Source organism: Candida tropicalis (assembly GCF_000006335.3).
Source record: "Candida tropicalis MYA-3404 genomic scaffold supercont3.10, whole genome shotgun sequence".
Taxonomy (NCBI): domain Eukaryota; kingdom Fungi; phylum Ascomycota; class Pichiomycetes; order Serinales; family Debaryomycetaceae; genus Candida; species Candida tropicalis.
The window spans coordinates 73,124-88,421 of NW_003020039.1; the positions used below are offsets into that span (position 1 = coordinate 73,124).

The 15,298-nt window shown below is 27.6% G+C and overlaps 6 protein-coding genes across 6 annotated transcripts; 4 read left to right on the top strand and 2 right to left on the bottom strand. All coding sequences in view use genetic code 12, as the record gives it.

Annotated features, from left to right (window-relative positions):
* Positions 1-17: 17 nt before the first annotated feature.
* Positions 18-1,763, top strand: CTM1 (cytochrome c lysine N-methyltransferase; the record flags this gene model as incomplete). The annotated part of the gene is made up of 1 exon (XM_002546294.1): positions 18-1,763. The coding sequence occupies one exon, from the start codon at positions 18-20 to the stop codon at positions 1,761-1,763; it is 1,746 nt and encodes a 581-aa protein (XP_002546340.1).
* Positions 1,764-2,167: 404 nt separating this feature from the next.
* TRX1 (thioredoxin) lies at positions 2,168-2,485 on the top strand (the record flags this gene model as incomplete). Its single annotated transcript, XM_002546295.1, has 1 exon — positions 2,168-2,485. The coding sequence occupies one exon, from the start codon at positions 2,168-2,170 to the stop codon at positions 2,483-2,485; it is 318 nt and encodes a 105-aa protein (XP_002546341.1).
* A 1,776-nt stretch (positions 2,486-4,261) lies between these two features.
* Positions 4,262-6,670, bottom strand: PTP3 (tyrosine protein phosphatase; the record flags this gene model as incomplete). Its single annotated transcript, XM_002546296.1, has 1 exon — positions 4,262-6,670. One exon carries the CDS (start codon positions 6,668-6,670, stop codon positions 4,262-4,264), a length of 2,409 nt encoding a protein of 802 aa, XP_002546342.1.
* Positions 6,671-10,132: 3,462 nt separating this feature from the next.
* On the top strand, positions 10,133-10,516 carry CTRG_05821 (uncharacterized protein; the record flags this gene model as incomplete). Its single annotated transcript, XM_002546297.1, has 1 exon — positions 10,133-10,516. One exon carries the CDS (start codon positions 10,133-10,135, stop codon positions 10,514-10,516), a length of 384 nt encoding a protein of 127 aa, XP_002546343.1.
* Positions 10,517-11,383: 867 nt separating this feature from the next.
* Positions 11,384-12,841, top strand: CTRG_05822 (U2 snRNP complex subunit; the record flags this gene model as incomplete). Its single annotated transcript, XM_002546298.1, has 1 exon — positions 11,384-12,841. One exon carries the CDS (start codon positions 11,384-11,386, stop codon positions 12,839-12,841), a length of 1,458 nt encoding a protein of 485 aa, XP_002546344.1.
* Positions 12,842-12,870: 29 nt separating this feature from the next.
* On the bottom strand, positions 12,871-15,147 carry ZCF39 (Zcf39p; the record flags this gene model as incomplete). Its single annotated transcript, XM_002546299.1, has 1 exon — positions 12,871-15,147. One exon carries the CDS (start codon positions 15,145-15,147, stop codon positions 12,871-12,873), a length of 2,277 nt encoding a protein of 758 aa, XP_002546345.1.
* Positions 15,148-15,298: the final 151 nt, after the last annotated feature.

Sequence of the window (15,298 nt, forward strand, 5' to 3'; positions counted from 1 at the left end):
AACAACAACAACATTATATGACACTTGAAGAAACTATTATTCCACCAGATTTAAAAATCCCTGGTGTTTCCAACAACTCCGAACTTGTTCATTGGATTAAGGATGAAAAAATTGTCTTGCATCCAAATTTAACCATTGAAGAAAGTAAACTTGGAGGTATTGGATTATTTTTCACCCCTGATGAATCTATAGAATATCCTGATTCAGATTTTGAAATATTACGTATTCCTAGAGAATCTTCATTTTGTTTGGATACTTTAATAAAACCATTAGAAGAGATTAAAGAACGTGATTTAACCGTATTTCCCGGAACTGTTCCGATTAAAGAATCGGAATTAGTTATTAATTTTTTAAATACTATGGAACCTAGTAGTGAAACACATATTATATTGACATATTTTTTTGCATTTAAAACTATTCAAAATATTCGATTGAAATATCCTAAAAATTCATATTATGCAAAATCACCTTTAAGAAAATTGGATATTTATTTGGATATTTTATGTAATACATTTACTATTAAATATCCTCAACATAAAACACATGATGATGATTTTATTCTTGGTTATATTGAAATGTCAAATAAATTTAGATTAGAATATGAATCATTAATTGAACAATTGAAGATTTTACATCGTGAAGATGAAGGAAAATTTGAATTTACAGAATTATTTCCATTTGAAGATTGTTTTCAAATTTATCAAGCTGTTAGATCAAGAATTTTAGAGATTCCAAGATCTATAAAAGGAACAGAAATTGAAGATATGGTTAGTGGTATTGAAAATAATTTAGCTGATTTATCAATTAGTTTAGATGCAAATGCTAAAAAAATCATTCCAATTAGAACTAATGAAGATTATGTTATAGATATTTCTTTAGTACCAATATTAGATTTTGCTAATCATTGTCATGAAAATAATGCCTATTTTGATATTGAAAGAGAATCTGATTTAATTATACTTAAATTGAAAAGAGATGAATTTTCTAATAATCTGAAGAAATTTGAAGTTACTATTAGTTATAATCCAGAAGATAATATTAAAGATTTTATGTCTACTTATGGATTTCAACCCCAATTATTAAATGAAGGAAATTATCAATTATTTGAATTGAAATTACAAAATTTGAATAAATTTATACCTGATGGTGAATTATTATGTAAATGGTTGAAAATATTACCACAAATTCAAATTGTATTTAATAAAGATGAAATTTATTTAAATATGTTTTCTAATAATTTACCATTGTTATTTATTGATGGGTTAAGTTATAATAAAGATTGGTTAGATTTATTATTGGCACATTTTATTAAATTTAATGATATTCCTGAAGGATATGATACTAAAATTAATGGAGAAGAATTGACAAATTTATTTTTATATCAAGAAAAAGAATATGATTATATTAATGGTGTTGATCCAATTGGAGTTAAATTTAAAGATTCTACACTTCCTAATTTATCATCTATATTGGAAGTTACTCAAGCAGATTTTGATGAATTAATTAATAAAACAATTGAATTTATTGCTAATGTTTATTGTCGAGATTTGATTAAAACAATTAAACAATTACAAATTAAAAATAATTTTGATGAATTAATTAATAATTATCAAAATCTTGAAATTAATTTATGTAATAGAATAATTGAAAAATATGAAAATGAACATGATGCTAATAGTTTAATACTACCTGAAAAAATTGCTAAAATTGAATGGGAAATTGAATATCGTTCAAAACCACGTGAATTGACCTTAGATGAATAGACTTAATACCGACTCTACATATTGAAATATATACATACATATATGATTATTAATTACTCTCTCTGTCTCTCTAGGGGCTAGTTCCGTGTTGGGTGAAATAGTTGCAAAATTGTAATGATGATCATCATCAATTGATTATAAATTCAATTTCCGAGATCACGTTTTTTGCCGCACACATTCACACAATTATTCATCCAAATGGATTACTAATATGTGTGTGACTATATACAGGAATTCAACATTCTAGATCTTTTTTTTCCTTGAGTATAAATAGAATACTTAAGAGCCACAGCAATCCCTCGTTGTATCTCAACAAAAAAAAAAAACCTACTTTTTCAACAACAACTACTATTAGTTCTTCTTTTTTTTTTATTAGACAATTATTATCAATTATCAATTAAACAATGGTTCAAATTATTACATCTACTTCCGAATTCGATCAAGTTTTATCATCATCAGGAGATTCACTTATTGTAGTTGATTTTTTTGCTACTTGGTGTGGTCCATGTAAAATGATTGCTCCATTATTGGATAAATTTTCAAATGAATATAATCAAGTTAAATTTTTAAAAATTGATGTTGATCAATTAGGTGATATTGCTCAAAAATATTCAATTAGTTCTATGCCAACTTTAGTCTTTATTAAAAATGGTCAAGAAGTTGAAAGAGTTATTGGTGCTAATCCAGCTGCTATTAAATCTACTATTGCTAAATTAGCTTAAATATTTTGGAAATAATTATATTTAAATTAAATGTGTAAATGTATGCTTTTTTTTTGTTTTCTGTTTGTAATTATTAAATTAATGTAGAGTTATGATGATGAAGAGTATAATTGAATTGAATTGAGTCGAGTCGTTGACATGAATTATCAATCAATTTTTGACATGGATCTTAATTTTCTCTGATGGCAAATTTTTACTAAATAAATTGATGATAATTTTTTTTTTTTTTTACTTATTGTATCAAATCAATTGCATGTGTAAATATATATATATATATATGTGTGTGATGATACATATGGTTTACAATAATTTCTTATTTCTTTAATGTCATGGCTGTTGATAAAATATTCAATTCATGTTGAACAACCAGTAATGTCCCCCTTTTGATTGATTGATTGATTGATTGATTGATGATTGATCGATGGTGAATATTCGGAAATTCGCGAAACCTGCGAAACGGAAAATGAAAATGAAAATGGAAATGGAAATTCATCGGATTTGTTCTTCGTATCCCATTTATCCATCCATCCATCCATTCATCAAGATTGCGTAAATCGGAGATATACATTGAATACATTGGATATAATTTAATTTCACAACCAAAAATTGAAATAAGTGTCAATTTTAATAAATGTGTATAATTGATCATTTCAGTCGAAGTAAATAGCTATCTATTTGTTGCAGAAAGTTTATAATCCCATAATTGCATCTCCATTTATTAAAGTTGTTTCATCATGAAAAAAAACTACAATGGTTATTAGATCAAACACAAGGTCTAGAATAAAACCAATCAAAGAAAACAATCATTAAACTTTAAATTGAACAGTTTTTTTTTTCTTTTTGTATTAGTTCATAATCTTGTGGTTATGTCATTACACATTAAATTCACAAGTTATCCCCATCAAATATATATATATATATATATAGGAATATGAAAATTTAAACTATAAAGTTTTGTATAAATTCTAACCAATCCTCATCTTCATTAATGGTTTCTCGTGGTTTTGTAAGAATACTGTAATTTGAAATTGAATTTCCATCATTGATTATAATGATAGACAAAAATAAAAAACAAAGAAAAATATTTCAAATTTTCATAAAAATACTCTTTACAATTAATTTTACATTATACATTAAATTTCACATTATGTAAAGTAGTAATCATTTATATATATATATATATATATTATTGTGTTTATTGTTTCACTAATTTCATCATTATCATTCATTCATTCATGCAATCAATTAATCATCGTATAGAATAATAATAATAATAATAAGAATAAATTTTCAAAATACTTTTTGAAACGATAAAAACCCTTTATCAATTTCTAAACTTATTATTTTCAAATACTCATCATTATCAATGAATGAATTAGAATTGTACATTTAATACACTAGACAATATCAATGGGGGCGCGCGCGCACTTTTAATTAACAGAAATCTAATTCATGCATTAATTGATACTCCTCCCACAATAGTCTTTTAAATTTTTTAAATTGTTGGTTTGGTTTGTATTGTGAATTTGAATGGTTTTATATAATGCATAATCTAAATTCATCGATTTAATTATTACACATGTATTGTACCACAATCTCTTATTGTTTCATTGTAATTCATTTAGTTTGTACTAATGTCAATTTATCTCGTAACTATATTCATTAATTAACTTATTGGTATACATATATAAAAATTATATACTATTATTATTATTATTATTATTATTATAACCTATTATCCTTCCCCAAAACCGTATTTTAATCACGGCAAAAAATTTATTGTTGATTTTTGTTATCAAAATAACTTATTAAAGTTTCATAAATCAAGTAATATTGTTTCAAAGTTTGAACCATTGAAATTCTCAATTTTCTAAAATGATTAGTAATCTCAAATACTGGATCTTCTTCTTCTGTATTTAAGTCACCATTATCTTTTAAATAGTTAATTAAAGTATCAATAACACATAAAGTACCAGTTCTACCACATCCAGCAGAACAATGCACCAATGTAGTTTTATCTTTGATTGATGATTCAGCCAATATTTTCTGTTTCAATCCAACAACTTTTAATATATCTCTAGGATCAGATGTAGTACCCATGTCTGGCCATGATAATAATTGAATTTGTTTAACTTCTCTACTTGGTTCATCATTACATTTAATCTTGAATGTTCGAACAATTAAATTCTCATCAATTTCTTCATTATTCACAACTGTGACTCTAATGGTATCTTCATAGGATTTATAAATACCACTTTGCCAGAATGGGGCACACTTCATAATACCATTTTCAATAGAATCAGTCAATGATATAACCAATGGAATATTACGAATAAGAACCAATTTCCATAAATCTCCCATGGTTTCATCCAATGGTCCTTGGGTAGCAATATATTTACTTTCAGGATGATGATATTTTTCTGGTGGTTCAATAAAACTGGCATTAATATAATTCAGAATATCATTAGGATTATTATTAACATGACCCAATTCAACTCGTGAATGATCATACAAGAAAATATCTTTATATCGATTCTTGTTACCAAATTCAATCCCACAACTAATTTTAGGTGCAACTTCATTCATTGGGGAAATATCATTAACAGTATTCAATGACAAAGCTGTAATTAATCTCTTTTGTTCCAATTTCTCCAATGAATAAAATTGATTATTAATTTTAAATGTTACAGGATTCCCAGATTCATCAAAAATAGTTTGTTTGATCCATTCAGGGAGTTTAGAACAATCTGATGGAATATTACTCAATTTGAACAAATTTGCTGTATTTTCTTCGAATGGATTTCCACATGGTATAGTTGGTAATTCTTCATTATGTCTAATCTTGAAACTTTTACATTTACTTGGTAAAGTGAAATTGGCAGATAAAATAGGAGTATTTGCACTCAACATTGAACTCGATGAACTCGATGATAATGGGGTTGCCTTATGATAAGGGGACAAATCTGAAACTGAACTTGATCTCAATTTTTCAGGCACTATAATGGGACTAAGGAAATTATTATCTTCAACTTCGGGACTAGCAGTTTCCATAGCATTAGGAAACAACTCATTAAATCTCAGAAAATTGGTATCCAATAAACAAATCTTCTTTTCTGGACATGTCATGAAATTTGCACAAGTAATGATTTTATTACAAATATGATATAAATTAGATGAGTTTTCTGTTGAATCATAAACCACTAAATCCCCCTTGGTATTATTTAAAAATTCAGTGAATCGATTCTTTTCAAAATCAGGTAAGGAATTAATTGAACGAATCAATGAAAAATTGCTTCTTTTTAATAAAGTTGATGGTAAACAAATGTTTAAACTTGATTTAACATGAGATTTTGAATATTCAACAAATGGACGGATATCAATGACTAAATTGTCTTGAGCAGTACACAAACCTTGAAATTCTATTGGACATACATATTGTATTCTATCGGATAATTTTTCAATGTCAGGTCGAAAATTTTGCAGGGGTATATAATTCAATCGTTTCAGTTGTTCCTGTTTGATATTTTTCAAGGATAAATCAAAGGACAATGATGGTAATGTGACTTGTTTTTTAAGGGATGGAGTAGAATGCATGGTTGGAAGTTTTGGTCTGGAGTGTTGTTGATTGAAAAAATCAGGTTGTGGATCCTTTATAGGAGGGGGTGGAGTTGATAATTGGAAGAATGAATCAATGGGTGATGATGATGTGTTGCTATTATTATTACAATCGATATTGTTATTAATTGTGAATTTAAACTTGTCTTCTTCATTCTCATCTAGGGAGACTAAAGTTCTATTTGAATCTAATGATTGATTGTATCTATGTTTCAGTGCTGATGATGTAGGAGGTGGAGGGAGTGGAGGTAATTGTTTTTCATCAATCAAAGTATCTGTAGATAGTTGTTTTGACGATAGTATTGAAGATTCATAAATGGTTAAATCTGACGTGGATGACGTGATTGATGATATGGAGTTGTTGAATGATTTATGTTTTGGTTGTCTTTTTCTTATTGGAGTGGTGTTAGTTGATGGGGTTTGTTGTTGTTGTTGCTGTGATAGAGGGGAGGTGAAATTGTTGGTGTTATTGGTAGTGTTAGTTGTTGGAGTTATTGGAGGTTGAGGTATTTTGAATTGAGTTGATGTGTTACTATTGGGGAAAGTAAATGCCATAGTCTCTTTTGACATCTGTGATGATTCTATCTATGTGTGGTTGTAAAATGGTAATAGATCGGTTGTTGTAAAAGTGTTGTAAAAGTGTTGTAAAAGTGTTGTAAAAGTGTTGTGCTATTATTTTTTTTTTCCTTGTCTTTTTTTTTTTTTTTTTTTTTGAGTTGCCCTTTCTTTTGAGGTTGTTTTTATATTCCAGCAGCCAAAGTAAAGTATAGTGTATATTAGAGTAAAGTAAAGTAAAGGGAAAAACTTACAATGGGGAGGATACAGAGAGAGAGAGAGAGGGAGGGAAGCATAAAAAATTTTTTCTTTCTTTTTTTTTTTTTTTTTTTTAACAAAGGAGAGAAAGAGACACAACCAAAGGGTAGAAGAATAAAGAGAGTGTAGACTACAGTAGAGTGAGTTAAAAAACTATGCAAGTGAGAACAACAACAACAACAACAACAACAACAACCACAGGGAAGTAAGAGAAAAAAAAAAGTGTCAGACTTTTCACTTGAATTCTTCATTTGTCCTATGACGTAACCGATTCTTCTAAATCACTAACAACAACAACAACAACAACAACAACAAGAGACCGAATGAATAAAAAGAAATTCACTTGTTTTGTGTGCAGGTGCATGCACACAAACTAACAATCTGTGATCTTTTAATTTATTTACAATAGTAGTATACTTTTGTGTAACAATCTTTCTCTTGACTGACCTGCTTACCAAACAAGTCCAACATATTTCTATCATCTATGGGTAATGATGATGAATAATTAGGCCTCGGTTGGATTTACTCAAGCCATCTTCATGACTGTTTTTTTTTCTTTCATTCTAATTATACATTTCGCCACCCTTGTGTGTGTGTGTCATCGAATTAGTACTTGTATCATTCCCGACATGTTACAACAGCAACTAAAAATAGTACACTGATCAAGGGAATAATTATAATGATATGACGTAATTAAGAATTGAAACAAGCAACATATTATTTACACACTGCCAAAAGTGTAAGCAAGTCAAAAATATTGAGTTTGAATTTTATACAGTTTATCTTAATAAATACTCATCCCCCCCAACAACAACAATACAGTTCATTACAAAGAGACACTCAGACACACACACGGTACAAACCTTCTTTATTTTTCTCTGTCTCTTTGTGAGTGAGTCTAGATTCGCTCCATAAAGGTTTGTGGCCCTGCACATAACCGCGCACCTATCAAAAAATAAACAATTAAACAATTAAACTTATGGAACCATCAATCTAAAAATCTAGACTTTCTTCTATTTATAACAAAATACAAGAACAAGCACAAGCACAAGAACAAACACAAGAACAAGCACAAGAATAAGAACAAGCAAATTTATTATCAATCACAAACAAATTTTAAGCTTTTTATAACAGATCTCTCTTTACCTCCCTACCTTCCAACCCCCCCAATTGTCCCGTTGCAATTGTTATTCGGTTATCTTTGACTTACACAAATACTACATCAAATGCCACCTTTACTTGAACATGACACAGCCCATCGTTGCTATATATAAATCTAGTAATCAAACGGTCTCTGTGTGTGTCAAGTCAGATGAAATAAAAATAGAATCCCGATAATAATGGTACAAGTCACGTTACACAAATCGGATGTATTGTTTATTAGATAATCACCGTCGTAACCTGCCTCACGATCATTATCACCATCTTATTAACACGTTATTCTTAACATTTAGGGAATGTTATATACCACCAAGATGATCTACTTATTTACTATCTACCTACCTACATGCCGCCTTTAAATATCAATCCTCAATCCTCAATGATGATCATCAACATCATTAACATTAACTTATTTTTTTTTCTTACATTCTTAGAACTATTCTATTTTATTTTTTCTTTTTTCTTTTCCCGTTCGGCAGTAACAACATCAAAACAATACAAAATTCAATCATGGCTTACATATGGGCTATGACTTTTTTTTTGAAAGACTTCACTTCTATTTTTAATAATTCTTATTTTATCTGCTTCCTTCAAACAGTTGAAAAGGAGAATTGGTCAAGTTCTCCGTTCCATATACAATAGTAAGTTACCCATGGTATTCATTTCTTTTTTATTTTTTTCTTCATTTCATTTTGTGAATCATTCTCAATATTATTCTTCACAAAAATCTACTTTTATGTGTATAAAATTTTACCTTCCTTTTCACAGATCAATATGGAAAAAATTCTTCTTCTTCTTTATGTTATTCAATTGCAGATTGAAATTTTTTTTTATTTTGTATAATTCATCTTGAAACACCGAACCGAACCGAACAGTATTTGACTTTTTATTTTTGTTCTTAAAATCGTATATTTCATATTACACAAATGTACAATACACTAACTGAATCACCCTTTTTCTCATTCTCATTCTCATCATTCAAAACTTCCCTTTCATTATAGATGTTTATCTAGTGATTAAATGTCAACCATCAAAAACGGATGCAACAGAAATATCTCATTATTGCCATCATGTCCAGGTTATTTTTAGATTCATCCCCAGATACTAGACTAAAAGAAAACCAATTAAGGAAAAAAAAACAAGGGGGAAAATTATTAATTATTGAAATGACACTATAGACAACGGAAATTTATTACTAAATCCGTAATCTTACACCACTAATATGGGATTTCTTTTGCCGTTTTCTAAAATACTTTTTTTTTTCTTTTTTAGTTCCGGCATTAGTTTAAGCAGATACTCTATATCGAATTATATACATACGGAGTTTTATATATATATATATATATATATTCCTTCTATGTTTAAACTTAAGTTATCGTATTCTATGGAACGGAATGAATGGAATGTTAAATAGTATGAATTACGTATTCTGAATTTTATTGAACTATTTTACGTGATACCCATTGAATAGTTGCAAAAGAAAAAGGAACACCTAAATTTTCCATAATTCCCGAATCTAATTGAAGCCGACATGACAAAATTTACATACGGAATGATAAGCAAATTTCTTTCTCTTTAATAGATTCTAGAACCATGGGATTATGCGCCCATATTATACTCGCATAATATAACTATATATCTACTGTAGTGGTCTAGTGTGTGTGAGTGAGCTCTCGCTCTATTTATTTAAAGACAACCGATTTTAAATGGTTATGTGAGAATCATCATTGCAAATCCTTGATAATGTAATCTAACCCCTCGTCCTTTTTCTCCTCCTCCTGCTTGTCCAAATGAAAAATAAAAAGCTAGTATGCGCCCGATGGTTATGCAGTCAAGACAAGCGTTGTTAATTACTTCCTTATATTTGTTTCTCTCACGTGCGATAATAATCAATGGTCGTGTGATTGATTACAAAGAATTCCAAATATTCGGAAAAGTAAACTTTGTCTCCATAATGTGAGAGAGAGAGCAACAACAACAAAAAATTAATTCTCAAATCTTACAAAGATTACAGATCTGGTAGGAAACTAACAAACAACAACAACAACAACAACAGCTATGTCCAGTACATCATTAGATAGTGCACCAAGTGAATCATCAACACAATTACCAGGATTATCCACAACATCTAATAATCAATCAGATTCAACCACACCTGATGCTACATTAAAACAAACTGATATCCCACCACAACCACAATCTTCAATAAATAATGAATCATTAGATAATAATAATAATAATAATAATAATAATCAATCTCAACAAGATAAAAAACAAACGGTATTTGAAATAGCTCAAAATATTGAAGAAAATCTAAATAAATTATTAAAACAATTGGATAATACTGATAATGAAATAAATACTAAAATTGATCTGGCTTTAAAAAATATCAATACCTTATATGATAAAACTACCACCGCTACTGCTACTAATGCTAGTTGATAATTATTTTCAACAACGTATGAATAGATTGATTGTATAGATAATGAATATGCTAATTAATCGTTGATAATTGATGTTTAATATAATTGTGTATGAGTTTCGTATCATACAAGTGTACAGTAGTTTGGTTGAATCTATTTGAGTATGTGCACGACTTTTATTTGATCAAGTCACACGCACTGAGAGAAATAGAAAAGAGAGGGGAAACATTCCTTCAATTACATAAAAGAGACAACACCGGGGGCGAAAAAAATTTTTTACTTTTACTTTTCTTTCTTTCCTTCTTTCTTTCTTTCTTTCTAAGGGAAATTGTTTGAAATAATTAAGTCGTTAGCATCTTATGTGGGATGCATTGTTTCATCGAATTGGTAAAGACGATTAGGTGAAGGTATCAATGACAGGGTAGTTATTGAGAATATCTTAGTGTGAAAATTTGGGGTCGTCGGTTTTTTTAGTCTGGTTTTGTATTATTGGGGGTAATCTTCATTGTTCTTGTTTGACAAGTATTGATATTTTATTACTAACATTTATAAGCTTCACATTGCATTTTAATTCTAGCATTATTTATTTAATTATTAATATATGTATATTTATCTTTTATTTTAATTATTGACATTATACTGTAGATATTCTTATTCTCTTACAATAAACCCATGAACTCACTCAGTTAGACCAAAAACCATGATGTGATTTTCCATCTTTGGTTACTTGAGTTATTAGAGAGACTGTTTCCTCTTTTAATCGTGTGTGTACCGATTATTTTGTGAGTGAAAAAATCAGAGATTTTTTGTAAGATATTTATCGCAATGAGTTCAAACCCTCTACAATTAATATCCCCCCCCCCTTATCAAATAATATTCATTAATCATGGCAACTAGTGGTAGTAAAAGATCAAAAAATCAATTAAGACGAGAGAAACTTAAACAAAGAAAACTTGAAGAAAAGGTTAAAAATAATGAAGATTCTATTAAAAAATCAATTGATTTACAATCAAAAATAAATGAACAATCTAAACAAGAACCAAGTATTGATATATCTATAGATAATCCATTATTTGAACAATTCCAATCTGTATTTAATAAATTTAATAATAATAATAATGATAAATCTCAACAGAATGAAGCCAAAGACATATCCGAAACAAATCAAGATACCCAAGATGTTAATTCCCAATCATCATCATCATCTGAAGAAGAAGAAGAAGATAGTGATGATGATTCAGAAGAAGATCAATCATCAATTAAAAAACTTTCTAAAAGACAACTTCGAATACAAAATAAAATTCCATTAGGTAAATTAAAATCATTTAGTAAAAATCCTCAAATTGTTGATATTCATGATATTGATTCAAAAGATCCATATTTATTAATTTCAATTAAATCACAAGCAAATATTATTCCTATTCCTATTAATTGGAGTTTTAAAAGAGATTATTTATCATCTAAAAGAGGTATTGAGAAATTACCATTTCAATTACCTAAATATATTCAATCAACAGGAATTTCAGAAATGAGATCAATAGATAATAATGATGAAAATCTAAAATTAAGACAAAAACAACGGGATAAAATTCAACCAAAATTAGGTAAATTAGATTTAGATTATGAAAAATTATATAATGCATTTTATAAATTTCAAACTAAACCAAGATTATTTCCTTATGGTGAAATATTTGAAGAAGGTAAAGAATCAAATGATGAATTAATTTCAAAAATTATGAAAATTAAACCAGGTATAATTTCAAAAAATTTACGTATGGCATTAGGTATGCCAATTGATGATATAACTATACCTCCTGCTTGGATAACTATTATGAAAGATATTGGGAAACCTCCATCTTATAAAGATTTAATTATTCCTGGTTTAGATATTGGGTATAGTAATACTGGTTATAAAGATCAAAATGGTGATTCAAAAAGAAAGAATTTTAAACATTGGGGTAGATTGAATGCACTTGATGAGTCCTCCTCTGACGACGACGACGAGGAGGAAGACGAAGAACAAGAGGAAGAGGAAGAAGAACAAGAGGAAGAACTAGAGGAAAAAGAAGAACAACAACAACAACTAGAGGAGAAGAAGGAAGAACATCAAGAACCAACGTTAAATGATATATTATCTGGACTTTCTGCAGATAATAAAGAAGAAAAGACAAATAAAGATAAAAAATTATTTAAAATATTAAAAGAATCAACTTTGAAATCTGATGATTCTTCAATTACAGGATATACTTATGATTTAAAAGATGAAAATAAACCACAAGTGAAAGAGACGAAAAAGGATACATCAAAAGATCAACAACAACAAGAAGAAGAATTTAAATTTTAGTATATATATATATATATATATATATAATTCTATAGATTAAAACCTAAATGTAAATTATATTCTAATGGATTCAAGAAATGCAAAATATCAAAATCAATACCTTCAAATATTTGTTCTAAATTAATTCCTTCATCAATTCCATTAAATGAATCAACCATTGGATTATTATTATCTGTAGTAGTAGTAGAAGTAGTCGCAGTATCATTGTTAGTAGTAACAAATGGATTAGATAATTGGTGTACCTGTTCATTAACTTTCTCCTCCTCTCCATCTGGTTCATCATCATCATCTGTATCATCTAATTTTGGTATATCTAAATTTTCAATCTCTTTATCTCGATTAAACTTTATAATTTCAACCACATCATCAGATTTCTTAATTTTTCCATTATTCTTATCACTCTTTTCACTATAACTATTACCATTACTATTATTATTAGTAGTAGTAGTATTATTAGTATTATCACCAGTAGTAGCTTCATATTTTTGAGATATAATCAACCATTTTTCAATTTTATTTAAAATAACTTTCATTTGTGAACAAACCAATGAATTTTGTGCTAAATTCTTATCAACTACTTTCCCAACAATATTGAAAAATTGTTCCACGTTGATATTTAAATCATTAATTTTTTGAGATTTTAAAACCAATCTTAATCTAACTAATAATATAAGGGCATGTAATGGACGGAAATATAATACTGTGGGGAAATTTTTTGTAGATTCATTAAGATTAACAAATTCATCAATTAATAATTCACAATTGGTTATTAATTTAACTATAAATTCAAGAAATAATTCCTTTTCTTGAGATTTTTCAAGGAAATTTTCATGTATTTCATTGGAAGTATTAGATGATGATGATGATGATGATTCGGATGATTTGGCTTCAATATCAAGAATGTTTAAAATTCCTGAAATTAAATTATCATGAATAACTATTAATAAATGAATATAATGAATCTTAAATACTAAATTATTAATAAATCCACTTTGATTAACAACTTGTATTAATTTAACTTCATAATTCTTAAGTACAAAATTTATATTTGTTAATGAAAATGATGTCTTCTTTTGATTATTAGTAGTGGTATTATTTGAATCAAATTGATTTAAAAATTCAACTGCATCATGACCAATGGAAATTAATTTAGCTAAATAACAAATATATCGATCTTCAATGGTTGGTAAATCATTTGATTCTTTTAATAATAAATCAAATGCAATTTCTGTTTCATTACTCCATGATACAATTTTAAATCTTCTTAAAGATAATTCTAATGCTCCACAAGTACAATAAACTCCCAACAACAGTCGTAATTTTTGTCTTAATTCACTATCATCTTCAATTGACATACTTTGTTGATTTTTTTGAATATCATTCATCCCCATACATAATGCAACATTCGATGCTGTCAATGCATTCAATTGATTTCTAAAATGTCCCATTTGTGCTGGTGGTACACACCATGATGATACTATTAAACATGAATATAACAAAGGTATACTAAAATCATCACATTTAACATAAACTTCATGGGCAATAAATGAATACAAATAATGACTTAATAAATTACATAATTGTAAATTATTCCTGGTGAAATCTGTCATACCTAAATTATTATCATTAACAGCTGTTACTGAAATACAAGATACTAATAAAATTGGATGATTTTCAAATAAATATTCAAATTTTTTAAATTTTTTACATAATGGAATTATAGGAAAATGGGGTAGCATTTGATTCATGAAAAATTCAAATCTTAATTTGGTTTCTTCATAAGTTAAATAATTATATCGAAATATTAATTCTTTAATTAAATTTTTCAGAAATGGAATAATAGGATATTCATCATCTAATAATTGTTTCTCTTGATTATATCTTGTTTGATTTAATGTTTCTAAAATTAATGAATAATTATTAATTAATTTATTAATTGAATCTTTAGGTAATTCTTGTTTTAATTCATGAAATAATTTTAATGAAGTTTCAGATATTTCCAATAACAGTTCTCCAGTAGTACAATCATTTAATTTTAATTTCTTATTGTTATTATCATCATTATTATCTATTATATCATTTCCAGGACTTGATTTTCTCTTTTTTTTCCGACGATTTGTTTTAATTTGATCACTTGGATCATTATCAAATGAACATTCAATTTTTGAATTAAAACATCGAACACATGATGTAAAACTAGGATCAGTAAATGAACATTTCATTTTTAATCTTCTACATCTTGCACATGCTCTAGTTTGTCTCCATTTCCCAGCAAATTCATTATTCTTTTGATTAGAATCTGACATAGTTCATATATATATGTGTGTTGCTTAAAAATAAGCCTTGCGTTTTGACAACTCAAGGAGAAGACAGAAGAAGAAAAAAGAATTGTGGTTGTAATTTTGATTTTGAGTTTTTTTTTTTTTTTTTTGGAAAATCTGATAATGACAGACAGCG